Source organism: Chaetodon trifascialis, chromosome 5, assembly GCF_039877785.1.
Source record: "Chaetodon trifascialis isolate fChaTrf1 chromosome 5, fChaTrf1.hap1, whole genome shotgun sequence".
NCBI lineage: Eukaryota > Metazoa > Chordata > Actinopteri > Chaetodontiformes > Chaetodontidae > Chaetodon > Chaetodon trifascialis.
In genome coordinates, this window is record NC_092060.1 from 10,437,169 (window position 1) to 10,452,228 (window position 15,060).

The 15,060-nt window shown below is 42.9% G+C and overlaps 2 protein-coding genes across 2 annotated transcripts; both read left to right on the forward strand.

Moving 5' to 3' along the window:
* Positions 1 to 2,495: 2,495 nt before the first annotated feature.
* Positions 2,496 to 8,355, forward strand: LOC139330934 (sodium/hydrogen exchanger 2-like). Its single transcript, XM_070962168.1, has 13 exons — positions 2,496 to 2,748; positions 3,210 to 3,432; positions 4,966 to 5,206; positions 5,295 to 5,545; positions 5,646 to 5,863; positions 5,992 to 6,188; positions 6,308 to 6,397; positions 6,627 to 6,697; positions 6,866 to 7,000; positions 7,300 to 7,396; positions 7,507 to 7,635; positions 7,853 to 7,916; positions 8,174 to 8,355. Exons 1-13 carry the CDS (start codon positions 2,496 to 2,498, stop codon positions 8,353 to 8,355), a joined length of 2,151 nt encoding a protein of 716 aa, XP_070818269.1.
* A 759-nt stretch (positions 8,356 to 9,114) lies between these two features.
* Positions 9,115 to 13,564, forward strand: LOC139331789 (transmembrane protein 182-like). The gene is made up of 5 exons (XM_070963417.1): positions 9,115 to 9,288; positions 11,030 to 11,153; positions 11,483 to 11,581; positions 12,800 to 12,937; positions 13,242 to 13,564. The coding sequence occupies exons 1-5, from the start codon at positions 9,115 to 9,117 to the stop codon at positions 13,460 to 13,462; spliced, it is 756 nt and encodes a 251-aa protein (XP_070819518.1). The 3' UTR covers positions 13,463 to 13,564.
* The last annotated feature ends 1,496 nt before the right edge of the window (positions 13,565 to 15,060 follow it).

A 15,060-nucleotide genomic window follows, 5' to 3' on the forward strand; every position in this document is an offset into this window, starting at 1 on the left:
TTGGATGAAAGCGAAGGAAGTCATGCTGGAGAAGGATAAATGGACTTTTCACATGCAAGACGCTCACATCTATTTAACACTGAGAAAGAGTTACTTAAAAGAAATGACATAATCATTAAAGTGTCATCATTTTTGAGTTCTAGTCTTTCTTACTCCCCTCTCCTTTTTTTTTTTTTTTTTTTACTATATTCAAATCAAACTCTCCAATTTAGCTTTCAAAAGAGCCAGGTGGTGAGTCACTGCCAGAGGTCATCTGAGAGCACTGCGATGCTCAGGCACAATGGTTAAGCAAGTTACTTTTTCTTAATTCATATTTAAACAGATTTAGAAAAAAGCAAACCCAGGTTCAATCTGCTCTCTTGGACTGGAGAAGAACAAGTTTTTAAAAGCAGCTCCAGATTTTAAAGCAGAGGACAAATCTTCACATGCCATCTGTTTGAAGTTTTGGAAAAGGGAAAGAGTCACACACGTTTGCAGAGCACCATATTGTCAGTATTAACAGCATATTCTTTGTGTGAGTGATCAGCAACACGCCTTATTCTGATACCAGTACTGGCCATAAAACTGACTATGCGGCATGCATATTGAAATGAAATGATGAGCGAAGATGCTAAACTCTGAATTTAATAATAAGACACTGGAAGGGAAAGATATTGCCTTGGCTGCAAATTAAAATCCTTTTGTTGCCACGAGACAATGTACTTGTTCATTTCAGAAGAATGAACAAGTATTGCAAGTATTTATTTATTTAAATGAACATTTCTGTTCATTCAAATGTATCACTCAAAGCCTGTACCACCTGACTTTTACCAGAACAAATGTTCAGTCCCAAAAAGCTCCCCTGACCAGCACGGGATTTCAATCCACTCGTACTCTCAATCTACTCACATAGGAGTGCAACTGTTTGTTAATGCATGTATCAGAAAAAAGGGTCCAGACTTTGATTGTACAGAGTGACAGCAGACCCCTGTTAGGGAGAATATAATGACAGTTCCCTCTTAGGCAGCATGGAGCAATACTCACTCTCCAGCAAAAGAAGCAGAAGAAGATGAAAAAAGGATTCCCTCTCACAAGGAAATAATCATTAATCTACATCTGCAATCATTACAACTGTGTGTTTAAAAAGGCCTCAAGGGCACAACAAAGCATTGTCTAATCCAGATTTAATGCAAAGCTTGAGATGAGATGAGACTGTCGGCTGATGTGACATAATGTTCATTACCTGGATGGTTGTAAATGGACCTATGAAGCTTCAATCTAGTATCACTACTGAAAAACTGCTGAAGTGTTTTTATATTCTTAGTAAAGTGGCCCCAGCAGAGTTGACGCTGTTGCCAATAGTCAGTAAAGCAGCTAATAGTGTATATTGACATTTAGATTATGAATATATCTTATGTGCATTTAAATGATCTGACGTGACACCAGTCCACTGTTCACTGTCAGATAAGGACAGATGTCCCCTCTGAGACAGCATGAAGCAACAGACGCACTTCAACAGAGATGCTCAAAGACAGAAGATAAACTCAGCACTGTGAGTTTACACTGGGCGCTCGAAAGATGCTCAAACAGCCAGGTAAACTCTGCTTTCAAAAATGCATTAATGAACTGAATGAGTAGTTAGGTAGGTGTTTTATAGTTGAACTGATGTCATCTCTCATTTTCTTGTCCTTATTGTTAAACGTGGCAATTTAATTTAATTACTGTACCAGATATACCTAAAAGCTAATTTTCTTTATCCTTCATGTACCTATATTGTTTTATATGTAATGCAGTTTGTTTTTATTGTGTTGTATGCATTACAATTTTCAAATACATTGTATTTTGTCTGTGTTGTTATCAGGCTGTCATTGCAAAAGACAGCTTGCTCTCATTGTAAAGCACTAATTAATGTTATTAATGTACAGCAACTTCCTGACTTCCTATCTATATGTGGTAATTAGGAGGTTATTGAGGGAGAACTCTTGTTAAAGGCCTATTAGTTGCAGAATATGATCATTCAGAAAAATACAATACTCAGTGCTTTACAATGTCTAAGAAAGTCTAATATGCTACTAAAATGCATCCAAACAAGAAAGTAGTTAGTGGTGAGTATGTTTACCTCGATATATAGTTTCACTAAAAGGACTGGAAATAGTGGTCCACACTTGGGTGGTGTTGGATATGAGTCCACTGATGGTAATGTAGGAATGTATTTGTTTGTTGTGTGTGTGTGTGTGTGTGTGTGTGTGTGTGTGTGTGTGTTGAGCACTGTACTGCTGGTTGGATATCAATGCTAGCTCAGGGATTCCTGTGCACATTAGTGGCTGCATGGGTTGTTAGCAGGTTGCGCGTTGTGTGTGTGTGTGTGTGTGTGTGTGTGTGTGTGTGTGTGTGTGTGTGTGTGTGTGTGTGTGTGTGTGTGTGTGTGTGCGCTGCCCGCCCTCCCCCTCTCTCCATAACCCCCTGTCCTATTCTCTGCCTGTCTCTCTCTCCTGTTGTTCCAGCATGGCTGCAGGATGGCTGCTCTGTGGACACTCTCTCTGCTGCTCTCTGCCTGCCTGTTTTGGCCTCTGTGTTTGGCCCTGACCCCACCTGCTGAGCTCCCTCAGCCCCACAACCTGCCCCCCTTGCTGGGCTTCAACAGCAGCGATGGCAGCCTGTCTGTGGATCTGCCCATGGCTCTGAGGGTTTTCAGCGTGGACTATCACCATGTGCAGGCTCCCTTTGAGATCGTGCTGTGGATCATGCTGGCCTCACTGGCCAAGCTGGGTAAGCTTCAGCTGGTTTCCTGTTCATGCATGGAAAGCCAGCATTAGATGAGATATTATTAAAGGTGGTTAGATGTTATTAGAGGGTTCAAATCCAAGTGGTTTACCAAACTCATTATCATTTGTATTTTCAGATTTTTTATTTAAATATGTATAATATAAAGGCACAAAGGGAAAAAACTCTGATTTTAAAAACAGCTGGAACACATGCCACTATCCATGGCGTTATGAATTTCTGATTTTAAAAAGCATTCCCATTCAAAACATGTGTGATTCCTCCCAAGACATAATAAGGGAATGTATTGAAATTGTCTTTAAAAGCCAATAGACACTTCTCATCACTACACCAACATTGCTATTCAATGCTGGTGTACCACCATGTTTGAGTGATGGAGTAAAAATCATCATCACTAAATCCAATCAGCATGATGTCCTTTTATCTTCTCTGTCTCCAACATCCAGGTTTCCACTGGTCAGGTCGAGTCCCGGCAGTTGTACCAGAGAGCTGTCTCCTCATCATGGTGGGCCTCCTGGTTGGAGGGGTGATCTATGGCGTTCGCCACTCTGCTCCCCCGACTCTCAGTGCTGATGCTTTCTTCCTTTTTCTGCTCCCGCCCATCGTGTTGGACGCAGGATATTTCCTGCCAGGGAGGCTGTTCTTTGAAAACCTCGGCACCATTCTCTGGTCGGTATGCGGTCAAAGTTTTATTTTTTTTTGTGTGAGTGTGTTCTGTCCGGTTTATGTGGCAACAAAGAATCCATGAAACAAGCACATGAGCATAAATATTCTTGTCAATCAAAGGAAAAATATAATTTATCTGTTTAAAAGGTGTCTAATACCTTGATTTCTGACCTATTGGAATTCCCTCAGCTGTACTTTTTAAGATTTAATTAGCAAATGTTAGCATGCTAATACACCACAATGGTGAACATGGTTAGTATTATGCTTGCAAAACATTAGCATGTTAACATTGTCATTATGATCATGTTGTTAGCATTAAAAAGCTAACACACTGAAATTTTACCATGCAGATTGGTTTCAGGGTTGTGGATGTGTGAATGATTGTGTTTGTGCTCTTTTGACTACCTTAGCATTTTGTGCCCTTTTAATGTCTGATTCTCTCATTATTATGCGACCTACCTGCAGGGACTGCTGGTGCATTAGATCTCTCCTTTTTGATTGGATCACCCTTCTCAATATGGAGTTAGGACAGTGACTTTAAATGTTGACATTGAAAACAAAACCTGAACTGAAAAAAGAAACACTGGCACTGAAAAATAAATAACAGATATGAAAAATTATTTCAGTATGTTTTTGTATTCTGTCTTTGTCAATCTCAATCTTCAGATTTTTTCAATGGCAGTTTTTTTTTTTCCAGTATTCAGTCAGAATTTTTGTATTTTTTAGTATTTCCTTTAGTATCATTGATTTTCAGTTTCAATTCTCTGTAGCCATTTTGGTGTGGAGAGGAGGGGTTTGAGAGGAGGGGTGAGAAGAGTGAACTTTACTCATAATCAGCATTCTAAGGAGAAAACGCCACTCTTCTGCCGCCTCTGACCACACACCCACCACACAGCAATGGCTTCCACGAGTTCACCTGAAACTTAAGTTTGTTTGCTCTGTTTTTCTCTGATGTTGTTTTTTCACAAAGAACTGAGTTAAAGTTAACTTTTAATTGACGCTATTTTCAGTGCCAATAACCTTTTCCAGGAGAAGTGTTTCAATGCCAATGTTTCCTTTTTCAGTGCAGGTTTTATTTTCAATGACAAAATTTAAAGTCACTGTTCTGGCTCCGTAGACCAGCACCAAATGGCAGATGGGCAAACTTACCAACTAGCTGGTGAACATATTGCAGTTTTAGCAGCTAAACAGCCGGAGAACTCTCTGGTTCTCCAGTTAGTGGAAAGCTAAACAGAGCTAAAAAGAGAGCATTGCAGTAATATCGATCGGGTAGCCAAAAAAAACATGACTCCAAATGAATGCCTTATTGTTTCATATCTGCTGGATGTGCAAATAAGCAACTGTTTGCTACCTTTCATACCACAGGTGATAATATATCCGTGTTGTGTTTACAGCCTGTTATGCTGTGACCCCCCAAAAATCATTTTGTAGTTTGGAGACATGTGCCTTCAAGTGGCAGTAGTAGAAATTAGCAGGTAACTTTCCTTTGATGTATTCACAGCACTTTGCCAAGCAGTATTTTGTATGCATGTCCAGGTATGCAGTGCTGGGAACCTTGTGGAACGTGTTGGGCATCGGCCTGTCTCTGTATGGTGTGTGTCTGCTGGCTCAGAGCTCTCTGGGGGACGTCTCTCTGCTCCACTGCCTGCTGTTTGGCTCCCTGATCGCCGCCGTCGACCCCGTGGCTGTGCTCTCCGTCTTCCAGGAGATGCATGTTAACGAGCAGCTTCACATCTTGGTGTTTGGAGAGTCGCTGCTCAACGACGCCGTTACTGTGGTGAGGGGAGAGGTGGCCCCCAGAGGTCTCAAAATAAAATGAATATATCTTATTCTATGCAGAATGCTCTAAATGCTCTTCCTCCCAGGTGCTCTACAAGCTGTTTGAGTCCTTCCTCCGTCTGCCATCAGTGTCGGGGCTGGACGTGCTGCTGGGGGGCTGCAGGGTGGTGGTAGTGGGCCTCGGTGGCCTGTTTGTGGGGCTCTTCTTTGGCCTGGTGGCGGCTCTCACCTCGCGGTTCACCTCCAGAGCCCAGGTCATTGCTCCGCTCTTTGTCTTTCTCTATTCCTACTTGTCATACCTGACCTCAGAGATGCTTCACCTCTCTGGTATCATGGCGTGAGTATTAACTTAATCTCAAAGACCTCCTTTTGTAAATGTTTAACTTAAAATTTGATGATGTTTTATGTTTGTTTTTTTTTTTCTCCACTTTTTGCAGCATTGTGACCTGTGCTGTGACCATGAAGCAGTATGTGGAGGCTAACGTGTCGGAGCGCAGCAACACGAGCATCCAGTACTTCCTGAAGATGTGGAGCAGCGTGAGCGAAACCCTCATCTTCATCTTCCTGGGGGTGTCCACAATACAGGACGTCCATATGTGGAGCTGGCCCTTCGTCTGCTCCACCCTGCTGCTCTGTCTCATCTGGAGGGCCACAGGTAGCTTTTCAAATCTCTTCTGCATTTTCAAAAAGTTCACTTTGCACATCATTACAAATGTATCAATAGTGCTTGAAAAACAGTTCTCAAAATGGAAGAATCCATTTCACATTTCCCCTCGTCTGAAGGTGTTCTCCTGCTGACTGCTGTGGTGAACAAACTCCGGAGAAACGCTGTCACCTTTCGAGATCAGTTCATCATTGCCTACGGAGGCCTGAGAGGGGCAATCTGTTTCTCCCTGGTCTTCCTGATTGATGACTTCCCAAAGAAAAGACTCTTCATCACAACTACCATTGTGGTGATCCTCTTCACTGTCTTTGTACAGGTGCGAGAATAATGTGAATTTAGATGAAAGACCAGTCCAGGTACTTTCAGATAGTTTGTTTCTCTTCATGGAGTACATTGTAGGTATGTTTGCTGAGCTTGGTTCTGTCCTGCTCCCAGGGGATGACCATCAAGCCTCTAGTAGAGCTACTGGATGTGAAGAGGAAGAAGAGAGCTCTGCCTACTGTCAGTGAGGAGATCCACAGCAGGGTGAGACACTGACAGCCGGGTGCTGGGCCTGCAATATGGTCCTTAAGGAATGCAGTATATGTGTAGTATAGTATAGTATACTAGAAGTATATCGTATAATATATAGTATATTTTCTTCAAAGATATGTAGCACAGAGGGATGGACACCCGCACAAACCATGACACATGCTCACGATGATCTATGGAAAATGATGTAGAGATATTTACTTACTGTCATGTCTCCTCTTAGCTCATTGATCACTTGCTGGCAGGAATAGAGGATGTGGTTGGCTACTGGGGCCAGCACTACTGGAAAGACAAGTTAGTTCCTCTTCTTTTACTTTTCCTTCTTGTGTTTCCACTGTAAGTCTTTGACCAAAATGACCAGTAGATGGCAGCAAATACCAGAAGCAAAAGTTCCTGATCATTTTCCACAGTGAGGAATGATGTCAACTGGTTATTGTAATGCATTTTATTTGTGTGTGAGAGGTTTGAGCAGTTCAACAGGAAGTACCTTCGCCGTTTCCTGATCCGTGAGGATCACCAGGCTCGCTCCAGCATCCTCAGAGTTTACCAGGAGCTGGAGAGAAGGGAGCAGAGGGGAGACGAGGAGGCGCCACCACTGTGAGTCCCACACACAGTCAGTATGTCTCTAAAAACTGAGGAACGTTTCATGACCATCATAGTTAACTGTGCTATTTCAAATCTTGTTTCTCACTGGTGGATCCTGGTTCAACACAACAAGTTTGAGGGGATCATTTACAGCATCATTTACATCAGTTTGAGGGTCAATAGTCACAGAATATCTCTTACCCTGTCAATTCCCAGGTGTCTTCCTACTTTAAACCCCAACCATGTCTCTGAAAACTGACACATCACAGTTTTTGGCTAAATGCACGTGAATGTCCACACTTCACTTTTAGAGTGGACCCTCGCTCCCACAGCCGTCCCCTCTTACCAGAGGAGATAGACAGCATCAGGCGCATTCTCTCCAGAAACCTTCAAAACTTCAACAGCAAGGTAAATTCACAGCTTTGGTTTGCGTGCCTCTGTTCTGTGAAGGAATCACTGAACGTGCTCTGTAAGTATGTCCTATTCATCTGCTGTTTGGGTTCCTGCTGTCACTGCAGCAGACACCAGCCTACAGCAGACACACTTTGCACCCGGACGCCATCACGGACAAAACAAGGAAGCCTCTTCACAGATACCACAGTCTGGGAGAGAGATACACGTATAATACAATCACACACTGGCCACAGGTACCGTATGCATGTAAACTCACAATGTAGTCTCATTTTCTCTAATTCTGAGTGTAAAACGCTGTCCGAAATTCATCAGACAATTGAAAAAGCTATTTATTTTAATGTTTTAAGACACAATATGTTTATAAAATTTTTATATGACTTTTTGGCTCCACACAGTGGAGATTGTCCTCCAGCCTGCTGTGTGTTTCACTGTGTATTTCCACTGTGACAGGGGGAGGATGGAGAGTTCAATGGCTCACGGAGAGTGAGAGCAGGACTCAGCAGGTCTCACACAGGTAAAGTGACTCACAATTCAAGTCAAACAAATATACAAAAAAACAAAAACAAACACATAATAGGCAAAATATGCAGTTTTTCCTTCAAGCTTCCAGCCTCTATCACAGAATGAGGTTCCACTCTTCTACTTTCTCTCAAGCTTTCAGTGCTCACTATAAGACATAGAGACGTATCATCACATTGTCCCTCATCTCTCTCTTCCTCCTGAGCTTTGACCCTGAAAGCTAAGGTGTGACTATTCTGACTTTCTTGGCAGTGTGCTCTATAAGCCCAAGGCCCATCCTTCAGGACTCATTGGCCTCAGCTCAGACAGCACCAGCGGACCCAAAGTCTTCCGATGCCAGAGAGGACCAGATCTCTCCACAACACCAGGCACCTGTGGGAAGAGCCCCAAAGAAACAACTCAGCTTTGTTTTGGAGAATGAGAAGCAGCAATGAAGACAGACTGTGAGAAAGACAGACAGACAGAGAGAGAATGAATTCAGTGTGTTCAGTCATTTGAAAATGGCTCCATAAAGTGATAAGTACCTCATGTTTATTTAGCCATAGAGTTGTGGGTTTCAGACTGGGTTGATGAAAGCTTTTTAGCAATTTCATGGATATCTTCCAATTAAAACTGTTAAAATTGGTTAAAAAAAAATTCAGTAAGTATTCTGGTTTTCATCATTTTGAGTGTTTGCCAGCTACAATAAAGCTTTCCTTAGCGCCATGTTTTAGCTCCTTAGCTCCATGTTTCACCTCATGAGCACCTTTGGTGGAGGGTTGAGGATCATTTGCATGTTGAGTCTAATTTATTTTCAAAGTGGCTCTCCAAGTGTAACACCTACCTTAGAAATGCCTTGCAGTCATAAATGCTGATACTCGCTGTCCACATTATAAGCTCACACACAAACCAATCGTGCCTCTCCTTGTTTCCTTTCTAAATGCACAGCACACCCACTGGTAATTTGATGAGGACAGGCTCACTGCTTCCTAAAATAACTCCTGTCCCCCTGCTTGACCTCCTCAGTTACTGAAGCCTCTTTTCCCCACAGCTCCCAGCATGCCAGGGAGTGGCTGGGAGAGACTGTTTTCTTTAGGACTGGGGCTGGGCAGAGGGGTGCAGAGTGGACACCGGAGAGGAGCTGAGGAGTGACTGGGGCGAGGACTGAAAGCTGAGGAGAAAGAGCACAGTGAGGGAGGTTTTAGGCTGGAGTTATGAGGGTGCTTCGTGTGGCCTTGGTTGGGGGGGTTTTGGGGGCATTAGGGACTCTGTGTTTCTTCCTAGCTTTTGGTACAGACTACTGGCTGGTGGCCAGGGACAACTGTGGGCCGTATACATGGCCGACGCAAACAACAGCATCAGGTGAAAAAGATGCCAATGGGACAGAGGTAGGACAGACACATCTGTGTGCATAATTGTCCATATTCACTCACACAAATACATACAGTGAATGCAAACCTTAGTGCTTGCTGTCAGAACTGGTCGGTGGTCTCCAACTAAACAAATGTATTTAATAATAGTCACAGCCGTACATTATTTTTATCACTGAAACATCACATGTGAGAACCACAAGAAGACCAATATGGAACATGAACAGATGCTGTGTAGACAGTGGTTTGCGCGCTATGCCACTACAAGATATTTAAAGAGGAACCAAAATAGTTGAGCCTTGCTCTTTTTTTGAAGCTGGGGGACTGAGGAGAAACAGATTTAAAAGAGAACTGATCAAATCAGTGTGACAGATGTCAACACATCCTGACTTGTAGCTTGATTTTAGTGACTTTTAGTATGGGCCAAGCTCCAGAAACACTGAATCTTACACTTCCCATAATGCAGATAATAGCTTCTTTTTGTCAGACCTTCTGTGTGGTCAGCGCCCACATCTTGGCTTTAACCTTCATGAGTCTCAGTTTGTAATGCAGGCTTTTGTTAACAAGACCAGCCATGCTGATGGCTTCATGAGGCTTTACAGTGTTTTGAGTGAAATGTTAATGTCAGCATGCTAACATGCCAAAAATAAAAATGCGAACGTGCTGATGTCACGAAGGTATAATATTAACATTTTTCAATGTCTTAGCTTAGTGTGTCAGCATGTTGACACTTGCTAAATAGCAGTAAACACATAGTACAGCTGAAGCTAATGGGAATGACATGAGCTCAAAGCATGGGATATTTCATGGCTATATGTTAGCCTCTGAGTGCCCAGGTGGTCTAGTGTTTAAGGTGCATTTCCAACCCTGTCAAGAAATTCTGTTTACGTACAACAAATTTTCAACAAAAACACATTTTGCAAGAAATATAAATGTGTTCACCAACGTAATTTATTTGCTTTCTGCAAAAATATCCGATCTTGTAATTCAGTTTCCGCTTGCACTGACAGCTACATCATTAAACTGTTTCATGGTTATGTTTAGGTACTGACTGGGAAAGGTTGTCATCTGGTTTTATACAGAAAAAGCAGGCAGGGACTTAAGAAACAAGGTGTACATCAACAATCCAGCCAGTGATTCAACAGGGTTAGCAGTCCATATAACTGCAAAAAAAACAAAAACAAACAAAAAACCCTGGTGACGTCATCAGGGTTATTTTCTCAGACATTGGCAAAGCTCCTGCAGAGCCATCATACGTTCCATTTCCACACTGTAATACTCACTAAACCAATCTGCATGTGTAAACTCAGTGGAGCGCCCCTTTTATTTTCCAGTTTGTTCTTCCATGCCACATTTGTGAGAAAGTTCACAAAAAGCAAAGGAAGGGATATATTTATAAAAGCTAATCCCCCGGTGAACTCCTCCCTAACATCACAGCACAGCGTCCTTCATTTGAAATAAAAGCCGATGATTAAAGATGCTGTGTGTTATTCAGCCCCATCAATCATATTTTTGACAAGCAAATGGAGAATATCACTCATGCGTGTTTCAGAAGTTCCCCTTGAAAACCCCACAGACGAGCAGGCCATAATCAGAACCACGTTTGGTGCTGTGGCACCACTGAAGTGCAGAATCATACGGAGCAGCCCTCAGAGAGGTGTTGACAAAGCAGACAGAAACAAAGGTTCAGTCATCGTCAGACATGTCCACCTCTCTGCTTGTCTGCTGATGTCAGCCTGTCTGTTCTGTTCTCATTCAGATCCGGGTCGTGAAAGCCGTCACTGCTTCCCCTTCATCTTTCACTCTGCACCACGAGGGCTTCTTCTGGCGATGTGTGTTTCAGGTGGAGCCCACAGCACATGCAGTCCTGGCCACTCTCTTCAGTATGTAGGCCTTGAGGTGGCACGAAGTTTGTGTTGGGGCTTGTCCAATGTGGTTGCATGTCTCGTGCTCGGCAGTGCGGTCTGGTTGACATGCCAACAAGTGCAGGAAGGAAAAACGTCTATAATTTGAATATTTGACAGAAAATATACAGGAGGAGAGCAAGAAGATATGCTGGCATTTCCTTCAGTTCATGGAGTGCTTTTGGCTTCCTTCTGAATTTTGCTCCTGTGTGTTGTTTCTTATATTTGCTAACATTTTCTAACATACAGCAGGTAGATTCTTTTAAGCCTTAAATTGCTTTTACTTTGACATTTTCCTTTTCATGTAGCAAACCAGCCAGAATCCAAGGTCTGTGTCCATGGTTACCTCTTCCCTCTGCCTGTTGCACTCGGACAGGTGCCTCATCCAAATTATGATACTACAGCAGGTAACACACCCACTCACATACTTACAGGCAGGGGACAAACTCAAGGGGAAAAAAATGAGCAAATAAATGAAATAATGAGGTAATCAAGTGGTTCCACAGTCATGTCATGTCATGTCATGTCATGTCATGTCATGTCATGTCATGTCATGTCATGTCATGTCATGTAACAGTCAGAGTCAGAGTGAAGGCTTAACACCTACCAAGACACTCTTAATAAGGTGTAACTTCCTTGTCACATATCTGTATACACACAGAGACACACAAGCCACATGTATGTTTCACTTCGTCACACACATAAACCCACAGTTTGCATTCAGCCAATGAGAATAACAGTAAAATGAGATGAAACTCCCAAATCACCATTGAACAGCAGCTATGAGACGTGAGAAGCTGAAGGGTCATGGGTTCATCTGAAGGAGAATACAAATGACTTGGAAAAGGAATAAGTGCCAAGATGGTGTTCATATCTGGTCTTCATTACACATGCAAACCAGGGTCAGAGCTAGAATTTTAGAAATACTGAGGTCACAGGTCAAAAAATTCCCAGTGACACACATACACGTATATCCACAAATAAATGAATCTAAATCTGGTGGAGCAGTACTCACAATCCTTTTTATTTAATTCTTTATTACTTGCCCAAAAGTTGCCAAATTAGTCTAAAAATACTGAAAACAAAACTAACAGCAAAGTTTTTCAGGAATAATTTGACATGTTGGGAAATACACTTGTTCACTTTCTTGCCAAGAGTTAGATGACAAGACTTTTGTCACTATCGCATCTGTCTTCTAGATATGAAGCTAGGTGGTCGTTAGCTTAGCATGAAGACTGTGAGCAAGGGGAAACAGCTCGCCCACCGCCTCTAAAGCTCACTGATTAATGTGTTATACCTCATCTGTTTTGGTCACTGCACCAATTAAGAAATAGTCCAGCCCCCAGCTTCATAGTGTTTAATGGACAGGTATGAAAAGTCAGGCTATCAGCTACTCATTGAACTCTTGTCAGAGAAGCTAAGAAGCATCTCTCACAAAAGGTCAAACCATATTTTAAATTGTATAATGTCACACCCTCCAGGTTGCTAAAAAGCCCAAATTTGCAGAAAGTTTAATGACAATGTGACCACAGTGTCCTCAATGATAGCTCCAGCCCACTCACTTGCCATGCTACATACACAGCCTGGTAACTGCTCTGATGGTGGCCCGTGTGTTTTTCCTGCAGTGTTTCGGGGTTTCTGGACCGTGCTGATAATCCTTGGCCTGGTCGCAGCTCTAACTGGAGGCTTCCTCTTGGTCTGTGGTGTCCCCTTCATCAGCCACAGACTCTACAAGCTGGGCGGTGCTTTCCTCATCACAGCTGGTAAAATACAGTTTCTGAGCATGTGTGGAGCTCATTGCTATATTTACGTGCAATGTGAAATATGCTACCAGGGGGAATAGGTGAATGTACACAAGCACATGCTGCAGTCAGCTGTTCATACCTGTCACATGACAGACGCCAAGCAGCGGATGTCACTCTGCAGTACTGTTGCTATAACAACAGCAGCTTTAAACACTGATGCTGTGGTAACAGTAGAGATGAGTAGGAGCTGCATTCCTCTGGTGTTACTCTGATAGCCTGTATCTGTCTCCCCCTGTCTGATACTCTTTATATCACTCCACAGCCTGCCTGTTCCTGTTCATGCTGCTGCTCTACGTACTGTGGATGGAGGTGGTAGAGGTGAAGCGCTACGTGCTGCAGGAGAGAGGAGAGGTGTGTCCACACGCAGAGGTTTCAGTGCTCTACGGCCTGTCATTCATGGTGGCGGCTGCCGGCGTGCCCCTGGAGCTCATCTCTGGGTTGGTCTTCATGCTGGTGGGCCGTGCCTTGAGTGCCAGCAAGTGAGCCGGCCTGTAGGCGAAGAAAGGACTGACCTTTTTGTGTCCTGCAGCTGGGACTCAGCAGCACACTTGTGGGATATAAATACTGGCTGGAGGGACATGATCAATATTACAGCACCACCCTTTGGATTGCAAGTGGCATGCAGTCAGAGACACTGATTTGGTGTGTCAGTTTTCTATAACTTGCTTTGCTTTATTTCTATTAAAAAAAAACACTAATTATTATGGAATGATAATACCACAGTAAATCTGTATTACAGTTGATGGAATTAATGTGGTGTGATATAGATGTGATAGTGACATTAAGGGGCAATATGCTTTATGATATGCCATGACTGAACATCATTGTCTGCGTATAAATCTTATTTCCATTCAGATACATTTTGCTGTCATTCTACAGATTGTTGTTACTATTAATGCTGCAAACGATGAGTCCATAGAGCGGAAGGTGAGAAACGTATGGGTGAACCAGCTGTGTCGCCTGTCCTGCTTTTGGCACATGATCAAAGGTGGAGCAGAGTGAGGAGGGAGGAATGACTGGATGGACTTGAGACAGAAATGGTAGGTTTTGGATGGAGGGTGGGGGTAGGGATGGATATGGGGCATAGAGGGAGAATTGATGCTTGGAGGGGGGCACGAGGGGGCTTTGAGAAATGAACAGCTGTTTGTGGGTTTGGTTGGTGTACAGCAGGCCGACCACCTGCCTCCTTCACCCCAATCACATTTCACTCCCTCATTGAAATCCTTATGCTTACCTCATACTATTATGTTTCTCTGCCCCACAGAAACTTTGAATTCAGAAACCCCCATCTCTCATAGATAGCCACACATCCATTACACACACACAAACTTCTTCAAACAGGAAGCACAGACTTGTGATTCTATCATAACTGCCACAATATTAGATCATCCTCCTTTTTCATTGGTCTGGATGGGAAACGTGTGGAAACAAGCGGGGGGGCTCTCAATCACAGATATCAGCTTTCATCTGCTCCTCAGTGGAGCAGGAGCGGTGGAGGGGGGGCATGTTTGCTTCAAAGAACCCACTGATCAAACACATACAAACACACACTCAAAGACACACACACACACAGAGACACACACGCTGTGATCAAACTGTCCAGAACACACCAGTGTTAATTATTGAATATGTGACGCAGACACCGCTGATCCTAGATCTGACTTATGTAAGACTGTGTACTTCAGAGAGTTATGCTGTAATATAGACTCATAAGCTACAAGTTTACTGTGATGTCAGAGGTTGTGTGCTTTTTCGATTGTTATTGCTAATTTATCATGTGATTTTATTGAATATTGATGATATTTTCTGAAAATACGGCACATGTTTGACATGAACTATGTTGTGTCTCTGGAGGGACAGCTTTAATCTTTTCATTAAAGTTTCCATTTACTTATTTGTGTTTCAATAAGTGTTTCAGTTAAATGAGACCAAAAGTCTGTAAACCTTCATCTCTAGCAGCAGGAAGAATAACACCGCAGCTCTCAAGCTATGACACTGTTGGGTAAGTTCACACTTCACAAGAACAAGCTCACAGTTCAGTTCCCACAGATTAAAATGAACTAGGTTATGTTCATACTTCA